The 14,687-nt window shown below is 39.9% G+C and overlaps 1 protein-coding gene across 4 annotated transcripts in view; it reads left to right on the forward strand.

Moving 5' to 3' along the window:
- The window catches only part of FAM60A (family with sequence similarity 60, member A), a 45,683-nt gene that overhangs the window by 24,825 nt on the left and 6,171 nt on the right, over positions 1-14,687 (forward strand). For all 4 annotated transcript variants that reach the window (XM_011979554.1, XM_011979555.1, XM_011979556.1 and 1 more), the window contains 4 exons: positions 3,153-3,300; positions 6,024-6,123; positions 7,432-7,558; positions 13,502-13,652. In XM_011979554.1, the coding sequence (XP_011834944.1) occupies positions 3,173-3,300; positions 6,024-6,123; positions 7,432-7,558; positions 13,502-13,652 (506 nt within the window). In that variant the 5' untranslated portion in view covers positions 3,153-3,172. The remainder of the gene's footprint in view (positions 1-3,152; positions 3,301-6,023; positions 6,124-7,431; positions 7,559-13,501; positions 13,653-14,687) is intronic.

Below are 14,687 nucleotides of genomic sequence, written 5' to 3' on the forward strand. Positions count from 1 at the left end.
AAGGTCACGGAGCTATATAAAAATGGATTATGAATCCTAAGACATCAGCCTATTCTCCCCCATGTCTAAGAAGAATATTCCTCAACTGATCACTGGAATGTCTTTCTAGGGGGTGGTGGGTAAGTTTTGTGGAGGTCCCCACCAGCAGAAAAAAATCATTGAAGAGGAACACTTAATTCACAATGGCTGCTGATTAAAAAGAAAGCCTCAGTATTCACCTATAATCCTAACATCCTTAACAGCTTGCCAGTGTGGTAACTGGCACAAACTATGGCGTCTTGGTCAAATCCAACCTCAGTGAAAGTAGTTCATATCCTAGAGATGAGCTGAATGCTGATAGCTTTGAGGACTTGTTTATTTGGGGGAAGGGAAAGAGATTGTGAGGGTAGAGATAGGAATCTATCTGTTGTAATAGGATTTGGTCTGTGTATTAATGGAATGAACTGGCCTTTTTTGCTCTGCTTCATTTGTCCTTGCTGAGAAGGGAGGCTGAAGTTTCCAAGAGTTATGGATGAAGTTGTAGAGTATTAGAGAAACTGTTCTCTGACCTTCTTGATGGTAATGCAAGCTGTTGGGTGAGTTTGGAGAAGAGCACAGGGTGGTGTGAGGACGAGATTCGTATTACATTGTGCCTTAAAACAGGAATATACATATTAAAACAATAACTGCTACTCTGCTTTCTTGTTTCTGCAATCTTCTGTCATTTGACATTGTTTTTTCCAAAGCAACGTGCAACCATTTTCTTCAGGATTTTCTTTTCAGTTATCATATGGGTTTGTTGTTGGATTGAGAAAAAAAAATCTGCCTCATTTGAGCAGGCCTCTCTAGACCTTTTCTTACGACTGTGTAGAGGGTACTTTCTCATTTTTCTTCCTCTCAAAGCATCAGATTCCCAAGCATTTAACTAAAATTATTGTCAACTAAAAATGTTTCTTTTGAACAATTCTTAGAGGTCACTGTTTAGACTTAATTATTGAAATGCATCAAGGCCTTCTGCCTTGCCCCCATGTCACTCTTTGGCCTGCCTCTCTCACCAACAAAAACATTGCAGAGGAACAGTTATATTAACAATAGCTTGTTTGAAAGGGAAGCTTCAATTTTTAAGCTAATTATTTGCTAATAAAAGTTTTAAAAATACTTTCTTTTAAAAATTGTAAAACTTTTGTCTATATTTCAAAACCCCTCAATACCAAAAAAAGACATATAAAAAGCCTGGATATTTGGTTACTTCTGAATCATTTTCATTAATACTTGCTATATTATACTAACCAGAATTGGAATGGAATGGGATCAGATGAGATAATCCAAAGACAAATACAGCCATATGTCACACAAGGACTTTTTGGTCAACCATAGACTGCATATATGATATTGGTCCCAAAAGATTATAATACCATATTTTTTTGTACGTTTTCTGTATTTAGATGCACAGATTCTTACCATTGTATTACAGTTGCCTACAGCATTCAGTACAGTCACATGCTGTATAAGTTTATTGCCTAGGAACAGTAGGCTATCCCATATAGCCTAGGGGTATTGTGGGCTATTGCCATCTTGGTTTGTGTGAGGATGCTGATGTTTGCACCAGGATGCCCAATGATGCATTTCTCAGAATGTATCCCCATTGTTAATCAACACATGACTGTACTGAAGCTTTAGGTTTAGTCATCTAAGTTTATGTCTAAAACAACTTTAAAAAGATACTGTCCTGTGGTTATAACTCCTAAAACTATGGACACGAAAGTGGTATTAATAATTTTCTTGGCCAGGCACGGTGGCTCACGCCTGTAATCCCAGCACTTTGGGAGGCCGAGGCAGGCGGTTTACGAGGTCAGGAGATTGAGACCATCCTGGTTAACACGGTGAAACCCTGTCTCTACTAAAAATACAAAAAGTTAGCCGGGTGTGGTGACGGGCACCTGTAGTCAGTCCCAGCTGCTGGGGAGGCTGAGGCAGGAGAATCACTTGAACTCGGGAGGCAGAGCTTGCAGTGAGCCGAGATCGCACCACCGCACTCCAGTCTGGGCGAGAGAGCGAGACTCTCTCAAAAAAAAAAAAAATTTTTTTTCTTTTATTGTTGCTTTATGTGATAATTTATGTTAGACCCTCATACATACAAACATCCTCTGGACTTGTTCATTGGAGTTTAGTTTCTATATTCATTGCCTTTTCATCACGTCTCTTAGTCCAGATGTTCTGGTGAGCTGGCCCTTGACTTGGATATTCCAAATTACTTTTCCTAAGGTACAGATTTACTGCCAGGTACATATTTGCATCCAGCTCCAGAGCTGTTTTCTTCATTCCTTCCTTGATGTTGAGATTTTTTTTTTTTTTTTTTTTAACAGAAGGACTGCAATTTATTTCACTCTGCACCTCTGGGACATTTGCCTCCCACTTTTACTACTCTCAGCACAAAGCCTCATAGAAGAGGTCCACAAACCTCTAACAACTAAGGGGCAGATCAGCGGTCAGACAACATGAGCTTGTTCTTTTTTTGTCTTAATGATACATGGAATTATTATTATTCTAACCTTGGATTTTTGTGAATTTTACATCTTCCTTTCAGCAGTTTCAATTCAGGGCCAAGCTTGACCCTGTTGCTTAGAACTTCCCGTTTATCACAGAAGAAATCCCCTCTGAATTCCCATTAGGCAAAGTAGTATGGGCTATGCATAGTGAGCTAGTTGTGTACTTAGTATCAAATAGTGTTCATGGTAAATGCTCAAAACTTCCCCAGAGGGGAATCACGTTAATGCAAAGATGCAAAATAAAAGGGTGTGTCTTAAGTTTAAGGATACATCCTTGATTGTGTACAGCTTCATTATTTTACAGGATTGTTTGTGGCATTTCTTACTTAAAAACCTGATTTTAAAAAATGCTCCTGTTCCCCATTTTTAGAGTGCGTGTTTGCTAGGCGAGGTAGGAGGTAGTAGAGTCCTCCTTAAGTAACTAAACTTTTCTTTGTGTTTTATACATTTGCCATGATAGTGCCAAGAATGGAGGTAGATCCAGGAAGTCTTCCCCTGAGCTGCCTGCCTGTCTTGGTCATATAATACCAAGTTGCTTGGGGGTGGGGTGGAGCAGAGAGAACTCTTTAATGGTTCCTTGTTACAGCCCTCAACAAAGATGTGTCAATTCCCTTGGCTTTACAGACTATTGCCCAGAAGAAAAGATGTTTGGTTTTCACAAGCCAAAGATGTACCGAAGTATAGAGGGCTGCTGTATTTGCAGAGCTAAGTCCTCCAGTTCTCGATTCACTGACAGTAAACGCTATGAAAAGGACTTCCAGAGCTGTTTTGGGTAAGATCACCTGATGTTTTTACTATTCTTAGAGTGAAAAAATACCACAGCATACAGAAATATTTGTAAGCAAGGTGATTGGAACAATGTGCTAATAATAAAAATCACTTATTCTAATTTAGGCTGTTTAAGTCTCCTGCTTTTTAAATGAATCAAACAACGCTGACAGCCTACTTTTTTCCAGATTATGAGGAGCTACCACATTAATTGTGAAGCCCCTTACAGTTGTAGCTAGACAAACCCTTTTGTTGTTGACTTCCTTTTGTGGTTAATTTTTAAAAAGGCTTTTAAAAAAATTACTGTTGACTGGGTGCAGCGGCTCACACCAGTAATCTGAGAGCACTTTGGGAGGCCGAGGCAGGCTGATCACGAGGTCAAGAGATCGAGACCATCCTGGCTAACATGGTGAAACCCTGCCTCTACTAAAAATACAAAAATAAGCTGGGCGTGGTGGCGCACACTTATAGTCCCAGTTACTTAGGATGCTGAGGCAGGAGAATCGCTTGAACCCAGGAGGCGGAGGTTGTAGTGAGCCAAGATCATGCCGCTGCACTCCCGCCTGGCGACAGAGCGAGACTCCATCTCAAAAAAAAAAAAAAAAAAAAATTTCCCTTGACAGGGTGCAGTGGCTCACGCCAGTAATCCCAGCACTTTGGGAGGCTGAGGCAGGTCGGTCACTTGAACCAGGAGCTTGAGACCACCTGGGTAACATGGCGAAACCCATCTCTATAAAAAATACAAACAAAAAAACTTGCTGGACGTGGAGGTGCTTGCCTGTAGTCCTAGCTACGTCGGAGGCTGAAGTGAGAGGATCACCTGAGCCTGGGAGGTTGAGGAAATGAAGATACTAAAATAAAAATAAAATTTAAAAAGGAATGATTGGCACAGACCTTTTTGACAACCTTCAGAATAATTACAAAGTCCAGGATTAACAATAAACGATGAACAAATGTTTCGATAAGAAAAGGTGGTGAAAGTAATTTCTAACAGGGGAAATCATTATTTCTTTCTTTTCTTTTTTAAAGAGACAATGTCATCCTGTGTTGCCTAGGTTGGAGTGCAGTAACTGTTCACAGGTGTGATCATTGTACACTACAGCCTTGAACTTTTGGGCTCAAGTGATCCTCTTGTCTGAGCCTCTCGAGTAGCTGGGACTACAGGTGTGCACCAGCAATATAATAGTTTGTTTGTTTGTTTGAGTCAGAGTCTCACTCTGTCACCCAGGCAGAAGTACAGTATCACTATCATGGCTCACTGCAGCCTTGACCTCACTGGCCTCAGGTGATTCTCCCACCTCATTCTCCTGAGTAGCTGGGACTACAGGCATGCACTATCATACCCTGCTAATTTTTCTTATTTTTTTGTAGAGACAGGATTTTGTGATGTTGCCGAGGCTGGTCTCAAACTCCCGGCTGCCTCGGCCTCCTAAAGTGCTGGGATTACAGACATAAGCCATCTCATTTGGCCATTTTCATTTTTTAAAACTACAATCCTTCTCTGGTTTTGTTTGCTGTGAAACTAGAATATTATGACACATTATTTTACTTGCCAAAGGGTAGCATTTTGATACTTATGAAATAACTACACAGGCTGGGTGCGGTGGCTCACACCTGTAATCCCAGCACTTTGGGAGGCCAAGGCAGACAGATCATTTGAGCCCAGGGGTTGGAGACAAAGCCTGGGCAACATGGTGAAACCCTGTCTCTACAAAAAATAGAAAAATTAGCCAGACGTGGTGGCATGTGCCTGTGGTCCCAGCTACTAGGGAGGCTGAAGTGGAAGGATCACTTGAACCTGGGAAGTTGAGGCTGTAGTGAGCCATAATCCCACCACTGCATTCCAGCCTGGGTGACAGAGTGAGATCCTATTCACCTCCACGCCGTCACCAAAAAAGAAATATATCTACACATTTCAAGAAAGATTGATTAAACAGCATTATTTAAAACCATGATAATCAGAATCTCTTTTAGGTCTTGAGTTTTACTCCTTAATTTTAAAAGCATTTTTTAATTAAATTTCTTTTTTTTATTTTAAAGTAGAGATGGGGGTCTCCTTTTGTTGCCCAGGCTGGTCTCGAACTCCTGCACTCAGGTGATCTTCCCACCTTGGTCTTCCGACGTGCTGGGATTACAGTTGTGAGCCACCGCACCAGCCTATTTAATTATTTATTTATTTATTTATTTTTTTTTGAGATGGAGTCTCACTCTTGTTGCCCAGGCTGGAGTGCAGTAGTGCGATCTTGGCTCACTGCAACCTCTGCTTCCTGGGTTCAAGCGATTCTCCTGCCTAAACCTCCTGAGTAGCTGGGACTACAGGTGTGTGCCAGCAGGCTAATTTTTGTATTTTTAGGAGAGACACAGGATTTCATCATGTTGGCCAGGCTGGTCTCGAACTCCTGACCTCAAGTGATGCACCCGCCTCAGACTCTCAAAGTGCTGGGATTGCTGGCGTGAGCTACCACACCCAGCCTGGCCTATTTAATTTTAAAAGCATTTCTTATTTCAAAATAACCAAATTGCAGTACGTAGAATTGGTTTGTTGAATCTAGAAGGTAATTTTATTTCTGAAATATTCTATAGAAACAATGGAATGGGATCATCCAGGATGATTAAATTGTATCTATAAACCATATATAGATACAGTTTTTTCCCCAAAGGAAGTGTGCTTGCTTGAATTCTTTAAGGTAAGGGAGACTGATAAAGGTTTGATTGTTTTCTTATCAGATTGCATGAGACTCGTTCAGGAGACATCTGCAATGCCTGTGTCCTGCTTGTGAAAAGATGGAAGAAGTTGCCAGCAGGATCAAAAAAAAACTGGAATCATGTTAGTCCATTTTCTTTTTTTCAATTATACCTCTATTATATTTAAAGTAATATTAATTTCCCCCTAATTTAGGAAGTAATATATCCCTAGGGTAGAAAAGTCTGAAAAGAATAAAGAAAAACACTAGCTGCTGCTCAGATATAATTGCCTAACATTTTGGCATCTTTAGAACAGAATAGCCTGGTATGGCATTTCCTTAAGACTGTATCCAATATCTCCCTTTTGGAGATTCACAGTAAGCATTCACCTATTTTTAGGCTTAACTCAGTAATTCCTAGAGTTAATTAGATGTGAATCCTTTTTCTTAAATCTCTTTGGATAACACCATCCTTTGAACTCAGGTTGGTACTAATGAGCACATAGATTTTAGGATCAGACTTGAATTTGAATTTTGCCTTTACCACTACTAGTTGTGGACTTTGGGCAGGTTACATTTATTTATGAAGTGCAAAGATAATAGCTCTGTTACAGAGCAGCTGTGAGAACTGGATGAGATGATATGTAGAAGGTATAACACATAGTTATCATTCACACTAGCCTTGCATTGTCCTTTGATAACAGTGTTATGCTATTATAATAGGTCATGATTTTGAAGATGGTAACAACGTTCTTTTTTACATGGGGTAGAAATCTGCAACTAATAAATGTGAATGAATACCTAAGAAACAGGGCCATATGGGGCGAGATCAATGGCTGGGCTAGACTGTGGGAGAACATGCTATTGCTGTCATATAACTCACCTCAGAGATTAAGGTGTGTAGTGAAAAAAGCATAAAGACCTGAAGACCTTGATTCCAGTCTTTTCCCCTCTCCACCCCTCTTAACCCATTTACTCGCTTGGTAAAATAAGGCAAAATGCATAATTTCTCTTTGCCTTGTTTTCCTTCCGTCTGAAATTGGAGTAACAAAAATAGCCCCGTTTATTGCTTTGTATTGAAGATAAAAAGTATGTGAAAGCTTTTCATAAACTGCAAAACATTATCCTGTAGAAATGGAGTTGTTTTTAGGTTTGATTCTTAACCTAGTTGGGTCATCCAGTAACGATTATCCCATATACAAATCTATTTAAATTTTTTTCCAACAGACTCCCACTATTACCCACTTCACAGGAAAGAGTATCTTAAAAAACCCCACTAGATAAATATTATTTATTCCCTTATGTCATGTGATGATTAAAGGTGCACATGGAGGAGTTTCACCCTCTTTTCAGTGTAAAACTGTGGTTCTCAAATAGGCACGGATCTGAACCAAAGGGATACACTAGTATCATTTTAAAAATATTATTAAATATTCAGTATTTTCTTCCAGGTGGTAGATGCAAGGGCTGGACCCAGTCTAAAGACTACATTGAAACCAAAGAAAGTGAAAACTCTATCTGGGAACAGGATAAAAAGCAACCAGATCAGTAAACTGCAGAAGGAATTTAAACGTCATAGTAAGTTTGATATTACAACATTAGTACTTAATAATTGTTTTGTTATTTTTGGCTGGGGGTGGTGTATGGCATGTGTGGATCATTTTTTCCTTTATTGCTTTTCATAAAGAGCACTGGAAGGCAATATTGACTTGGTAGAGATGTTACCTTATTTCTGTGAAATCTTAACACTCTTTCTGATGTTGATGTCTTGAGAGTATTTCTACTAGCTAACCACTTCAGATTGTACTGAGACCACTCTGATGTCTTTACTGACATCTTAATTTTCTAGGAGGTGCATTTCTAGCTCGTTTACTTGATTTTTATCCATAAGGAAATCGAGTCCTGCAGATGTGCAAGAAGGTACGTAAATAATTAGGGGACAATCTGAGACCAAAGCTCAGGTTTTCTGGAAAGTAACTTTAGAAATCATAACTCACATTTTGAAATACAGCCAACCTCAGGGCTTACTTTCAGGTTTAAGGGGCAGTGTGTTGTGTTGATAGAATAAGAAAGGAATGTCTAATTAATGTCAGGTCACATGCTGTTATTGGAAGTTTTGGGGGATTGCTGTAGTGGCACGTCTGTATTTTGGAATTTAGATTTTAGATTTTGAAAAGGAAATACACTGCATATAATGTTATTGTCTAATAAATATCTCTATTACCCTTGGGGTTTGAAGGAGCATTATTGAACCAAACACATTAGTATTTTTACAGCAAAAAGTAGCAGTATTCACATTTAGTGGAATAAATAGATGGTACATAGGCTAGTCAGGTTTGTTTGCTTATAATCATAGTGTAGGTCATGTCAGATTTTGTCGCCAGATAGGTTAGGAATACACTTTGTGTTTCCAGAGCTTTCTCAGAATTGCCGCTAGGGGTTGTGGACCTGTATTGTAGCTCTCAGTACTTATAAAAATCTATAGGGCCCTGTTAGAGAAAACATTATCAATCAAGACAAATGGTTATCATGCTTATTTTAGAATAATGGAAAAAGACATTTAAGTTTAGTGACAGTAAAGTGAGGAGTGCAGGAGAACTCACATTTTTTGAGCATTTTGGTGTACTAAGCACTTTATGTATGTAATGATCTCATTTATTTCCATTTTAGAGCTCAGAATAGGAAGCACGAAGGGGTGATTTAACCTTGATCTGGGCCACTTAATAAGTGGTAGAGATGTAGTAATATATTTAGGTAATATAAATATGTATATGTATTTTAATTATACATTTCCCTTTCCTAACCAGCTCTCAACCCCGCATCTCCCTAAAGATTTAACACTACCTTCCTTTCTCACTAGATTTTTATTTTATTTATTTATTTATTTATTTATTTATTTATTTGAAACAGGGTCTTGCTCTGTCACCCAGGCTGGAGTACAGTGGTGTGATCTTGGATCACTGCAGCCTCCGTCTCTCGGGTACAAGCAATGTTTGTGCATAAGCCTCCCGAGTAGCTGGGACTACAGTCATGCGCCACCGTGCCTGGCTAATTTTTTGTATTTTTAGTAGAGCTGGGGTTTTGCCATGTTGCCCAGGCTGGTCTCAAACTTAGCTCAAGCAATCCACCCACCTCGGCTTCCCAAAAGTGCTAGGATTACATGCATGAACCATCATACCTGGTCTTCACTAGATGTTTTAATGAACATTTGGGAAACACTAATTTTCTTTTATCACTTGAAGGCGGAGGAACTGATTATTCATATGTATATTCTTAGCCCTTTCCCTTAATTATAGGGAAAGTGATATCTCACTTTTTGCCTTACTTAAGGGAATATATTCAGTGCAGTTTTAGATTTTTATTGTGAAACTGTGCTGTGTAGTAGTTGGAGACTGAAAATAAATTCCTTTTATAATAGATTGTGGAGGCTCAAACTGAAACAGGGTGTTCACCAGGTACATTATAAATTGCTAGCACCTTTGTGCATTGAAGCAGTTGGGAGACATGTGCATTTTTATATATCACCCACTAAATGGTCTGCGCTTCTGGTTATGTGTTTGCTTCTGTGCATCCTGCACATACCTGGCCTGTATTCTCTTATCTTTCGTTCTTTTTTTTTTGAGATGGAGTCTTATTCTGTCACCCAGGCTGGAGTGCAGTGGCACTATCTCAGCTCACTGCAACTTCCGCCTCCTGGGTTCAAGTGATTGTCCTGCCTCAGCCTCCTGAGTAGTTGGGATTACAGGCGCCTGCCACCATGCCCAGCTAATTTTTGTATTTTTAGTAGGTACAGGGTTTTGCCATGTTGGCCATGCTGGTCTTGACCTCCTGACCTCAGGTGATCTGCCCTGCTTGGCCTCCCAAAGTCCTGGGATTACAGGCCTGAGCCACCGTGCCCAGCCCTGTATTCTCTTTTCGAGACATTTTGTGGTGTACTGGAAAGGCATTGGACCTAGAGTTATAGATCTGGATTTGAATTTTGGCTCTTCTCACTAGCAGATGTGTGATTCTGGAGTCACTTGACGTTAAACCGTAATTTTCTAATCAGAGAACTGGGGATAATCAAATAAAAAATGGCTTTGTAAAACAAAATAAATTCCTCTATAAATGTTAGGTATTCTTTTTGTGTCGTCCTTTCCAAAATCTGCAGTGATTTCTGCTTACTGTAAAATATAGTTGAGAATTCCTAGAAAGTGTTTGAAGGTCCTATTTTTGTTTGAGCGAGTCCTGGAGTGTGTTTGGCTTCCACAACTTTGCTTGTTGACTTTGCCTGTTGTCCCTACCAACTTGATGCCATCTAATCACTCCTTGGTGCCTTCCAAATCCTACGTAATTTTTAAGACTTAAAATTGCAGTTTGGGCCAGGCGTGGAGGCTCACACCTGTAATCCCAGCACTTTGGGAGGTCAAAGCAGGAGGATCACCTGAGGTTGGGGGTTCAAGACCAGCCTGACCAACATGGAGAAACCCCGTGTCTACTAAAAATACAATATTAGCTGGGCGTGGTGGTTCATGCCTGTAATCCCAGCTACTGGGGAGGCTGAGGCAGGAGAATTGCTTGAACGCGGGAGGCAGAGGTTGTGGTGAGCCGAGATCACCTCATTGCACTATAGCCTGGGCAATAAGAGTGAAACTCCGTCTCCCAAAACAAAACAAAAAATGGTCAGATAATTGAAATTTCAAATAGTTTAAAGCTATTAAGTACTTCCTAGGGGAGTGAGTTTTCCTCAGCAGCATAGAGGTGTCTGTTGATGTTAGTTATTTAGGAAGTCTTAAACATCCCACTAGACTCATTCTTTTAAAGCCTGCTACTCTTGAGGATTTTGTTTGTTTGCTAAGTTAACATATTAAAAATACTAACGGTGCTTTCTTTGTTTTAGATACCTAATTTTATGCTGTTTTATGAAAATTTTTGTTAATATAAAATATTTGTGAGCTCTATTCAGAAAACATTTTCTTGACTAGGTGTGGTGGCTCACACCTGTAATCCCAGCACTGTGGGAGGCCAGGAGTTCAAGACCAGCCTGGCGAACATGGTGAAATCCTGTCTACTAAAAATACAAAAAAATTAGTTGGGTGTGGTGGTGCACACCTGTAGTTGTGGCTACTCGAGTGAGCTGAGATCGTGCCACTGCACTCCTGCCTGGGCGACAGAGTGAGACTCTGTTTTAAACAAACAAACAAAAACAAACACATTTTCTTGGCTAGGTGTGGTGACTCTTGCCTGTAATCCCAGCACTTTGGGAGGCTGAGGTGGGAGGACTGCTTGAGGCTAGGAGTTCAAGACCAGTCTGGGCAAATAATGAGACCTTGTCTCTACTAAAAATTAAAAAAATAACCAGCCGAGTATGGTGGTGTGTGCCTGTAGCCCCAGCTACTCAGGAGACTGAGACAGGAGGATTGCTTGAGCTCAGGAGGTTGAGGCTGCAGCAAGCTGTGGTCATGCCACTGCACTCCAGCCTGGGTGACAGTGAGATCCGGTCTCAAGGAAAACCAAAAGATAAAAATTAAAAAAAATCCAAAGTTTTCTTTAGTCTGTTTTTTTCCATGCAGCATAAAACGTAGGATTTGATGTCTTATAAATATTTAATAAGTACTTGATTGGTTATCTGAATTGAAGGATTGCTCTGTCCATGTGTCCTGGGACGGGCAAGGTGTATGGTCGGCCCTACCTGTGTTTATGAGGTTTATGATACTGCTCTTACTGTGACGTGGCAGTACAACAGCCAATGACTGTTAACCAAGAAACTTATTTTCTGACTTGTACATTTATATGACATCTTCTTCATTTAAACAGGCAAAGTATTAAATCAGCGTTAGCTCTGCATCTAATCAACTGCTTTTATTCCTTATTAAATCAGGATCTTTTGTTTTCCCTTTATAGGTATAATGTCATTATTCTTTGGCTGCTTTCAAGATTTTTCTCTTGGGTTAGTTTATAGAGGTTTAATTATGATGTGTTTTGGCATGGATTTCTTTGGGTTTATTCTGTTTGGGCTTTGGTCAGCTTCTTGAATCTTAGGTTTATGTCTCACCAAATTTGACAAGTTTTCAGCCACTATATTTGAGTACTTTTTCGCCTCTATTCTGTTTTTCCTCTCCCTCCAGGACTGCAGTGACATGAATGTAGATGTGTGTTTGACTAAGCCCCACAGGTTTCTCATGCTCTGTTCATTTGTTTTCTGTGTTGTTCATACTGGGTAATTTCTGTTGTTCTTTCTTCCAGTTCACTGTTTGTTTTCTGCCTCCCCTCCATGTTGCTCCGCCCATCCACTGTGGTTTTTATTTTCTTTATTATATTTTTTTCAGTTACAAATTTTCCATTTATTTTGTCCTTATAGTTTTCTATCTTATTTTTACTGAGGCTTCCTGTTTCTTTGCCAAGGCTGTGTTTTCATTTATTTCAAACATGTTCATAATTGCTCACTGAAGCATTTTTGTCATGGCTGCTTTAAAATCTTGGTCAGATAATTCTGATGTCTTTGTCATCTTAATGTTGGCCTTTTCATTTAGTTTGAGATCTTCCTGATTCTTGGACTGATGTAATTTTTCTATTGAAACCTGGACATTTTCAGATTATGTTGTGAGACTCTGGGTCTTATTTAACCCTTCTGTTTTAACTGGCTTTTTTGACACCCCTCAGAGCAGGGAAAGAGGGAGGGGCATAACCACCCTGTTACCGCCAGGTGTTAGAATTCTGGTTTCTCTCTCATCCTCCGTTGACCTCTGAGATTGGGGGGAGGGGGAGGCTCCTTGTTACTACTGGGTGTCAGGAGAGTTCAGGCTCCCACTTGGTGAGGGTGGCCTTGTAGTTAGTGGGCCATAACGAAAATCCTGACTTAGCTAGGCTTCCTGTGACACCACCCTGGTGTAGGTGTCGGGGTGCTTCCAAGTCTTGTGAGGGTGGAAATATAGGCTCTTCACCTCAGCCTCTGCTGGGCTTAGGAAAGGTGTCCACAGTTTTTTCTGTGGGTTTGGCTGGAACAGGAAGGTTATTGTCTAGAAACGTTTTCTGTCTGGCTAGGCTGCCCTTTTCCTAGTTCTTTGGTAGAGAGATCAGGCTTTAACTGGGGTTTTGGATTTTTGTTTTGTTTTTGTTTTGATTGTCTGTACCCATTGGCATTTCTGGGTGGCTACTGTGTCACTTCCAAAGCTGGGGATTATGAGGCAAAAGGAGAATCCAGAAAAACTAAGGAACCCACCACCATGGCTTGCCTTGGGTCTTGAGCTCCCTAGATGGTCGTCACCTTTTGGAGTCTTAGGTTTGTTTTATATATAATATCCTGGGATTTTAGTTGTATAAGCAGGAGGAATAGGAAAGGGTATGTCTATTCCATCTTCTTCACTTTTTAAAAAAACATGTTAGTGTGAATATCTTCAAATACCAGTAGTGCATAGAAAATGAATTTTTTTTACTTTTTCTTTTTTACCAACTGATTCACAGTGTCTTATGCTGAGGTTTAGTTGCAATTACATGTAATGAAATTGAAAATTTTATTTTTTCTTTTAATCTTTATTGCAGATTCTGATGCTCACAGTACCACCTCAAGTGCCTCCCCAGCTCAATCTCCTTGTTACAGTAACCAGTCAGATGACGGCTCAGATACAGAGATGGCCTCTGGTTCTAACAGAACACCAGTTTTCTCCTTTTTAGATCTCACATACTGGAAAAGGTAAAAGAAACAGAAAATATCTCTCTAACCAGCAAACCATCTTAATTACAGGCAGTGTTTTCCTACTTCCTTAGCAATTAAATGGCATTTGGCAAACAGTTGGTAACACACGATTGCAGTGGATTAAGCAGGAATTGAGCAGAGAAGTGGGATTTTGTATGTTCTTCCTATTAAAATTTATTTAAAATAAAAATCACATCAAGATACCTACATTTCCTATTGCTAGATAAGTGGAGTAGAAAGACAATATGCAGTGGAGAGAATCAGTGAAACTAAAAGTTGGTCCTTCAAAAAGACGCGACCAAAAAAGTACTAGAGATAAAGTGGATCAGGAAAAGGAGATGATACACATAAGCAATTTTAGGAGAGAGAAAAGAGACTTAGGTATAGATAAAGCAGACATTAAAAAAACAGGATATTATAGACAACTTTATGCCAATAAATTTGAACATACAGGTGAAGCGGGTACAGTACTAGAAAAAAGGCATCTTGCTAAAGCTGTCTCAAGAAAAAGTGAAAAAACGAGATAATCTCATAATAAATTGATTCGGGCCAGGCGTGGTGGCTCACACCTGTAATCTTAGCATTTTGGGAGGCCAAGGTGAGGGGATTGCTTGAGCCTAGGAGGTTAGGGTTGCAGTAAACTATTTCTGCACCACTGCACTCCAGCCTAGTGACAAAGCAAGACTCTATTTCAAAAAAAAAAAAAAGCCACAATGTGCAAGTTGTACTAAACATCCAGGAACAGATGACTGGGGCCTATGCACTGGCTTTTCCAGACTGTGGATAAAATAGGGCATAGGCCCCAAGCATTTTTAAGGCTGATATAAATTTGATACCAAAACAATACATCATCTACCACTAGGGTTATTCTAGGTATGTAAGATTGGTTTTTGAACATGAGAAGATCAACTAATATAATTTACCACATCAGCAGTTTCTTTCTTTCTTTCCTTCTTTCTTTCTTTCCTTCCTTCCTTCCTTCCTTCCTTCCTTCCTTCCTTCCTTCCTTCCTTCCTTCCTTCCTTCCTTTCC

The sequence above is a fragment of the Mandrillus leucophaeus genome, unplaced genomic scaffold (assembly GCF_000951045.1).
Source record: "Mandrillus leucophaeus isolate KB7577 unplaced genomic scaffold, Mleu.le_1.0 Scaffold203, whole genome shotgun sequence".
Taxonomy (NCBI): domain Eukaryota; kingdom Metazoa; phylum Chordata; class Mammalia; order Primates; family Cercopithecidae; genus Mandrillus; species Mandrillus leucophaeus.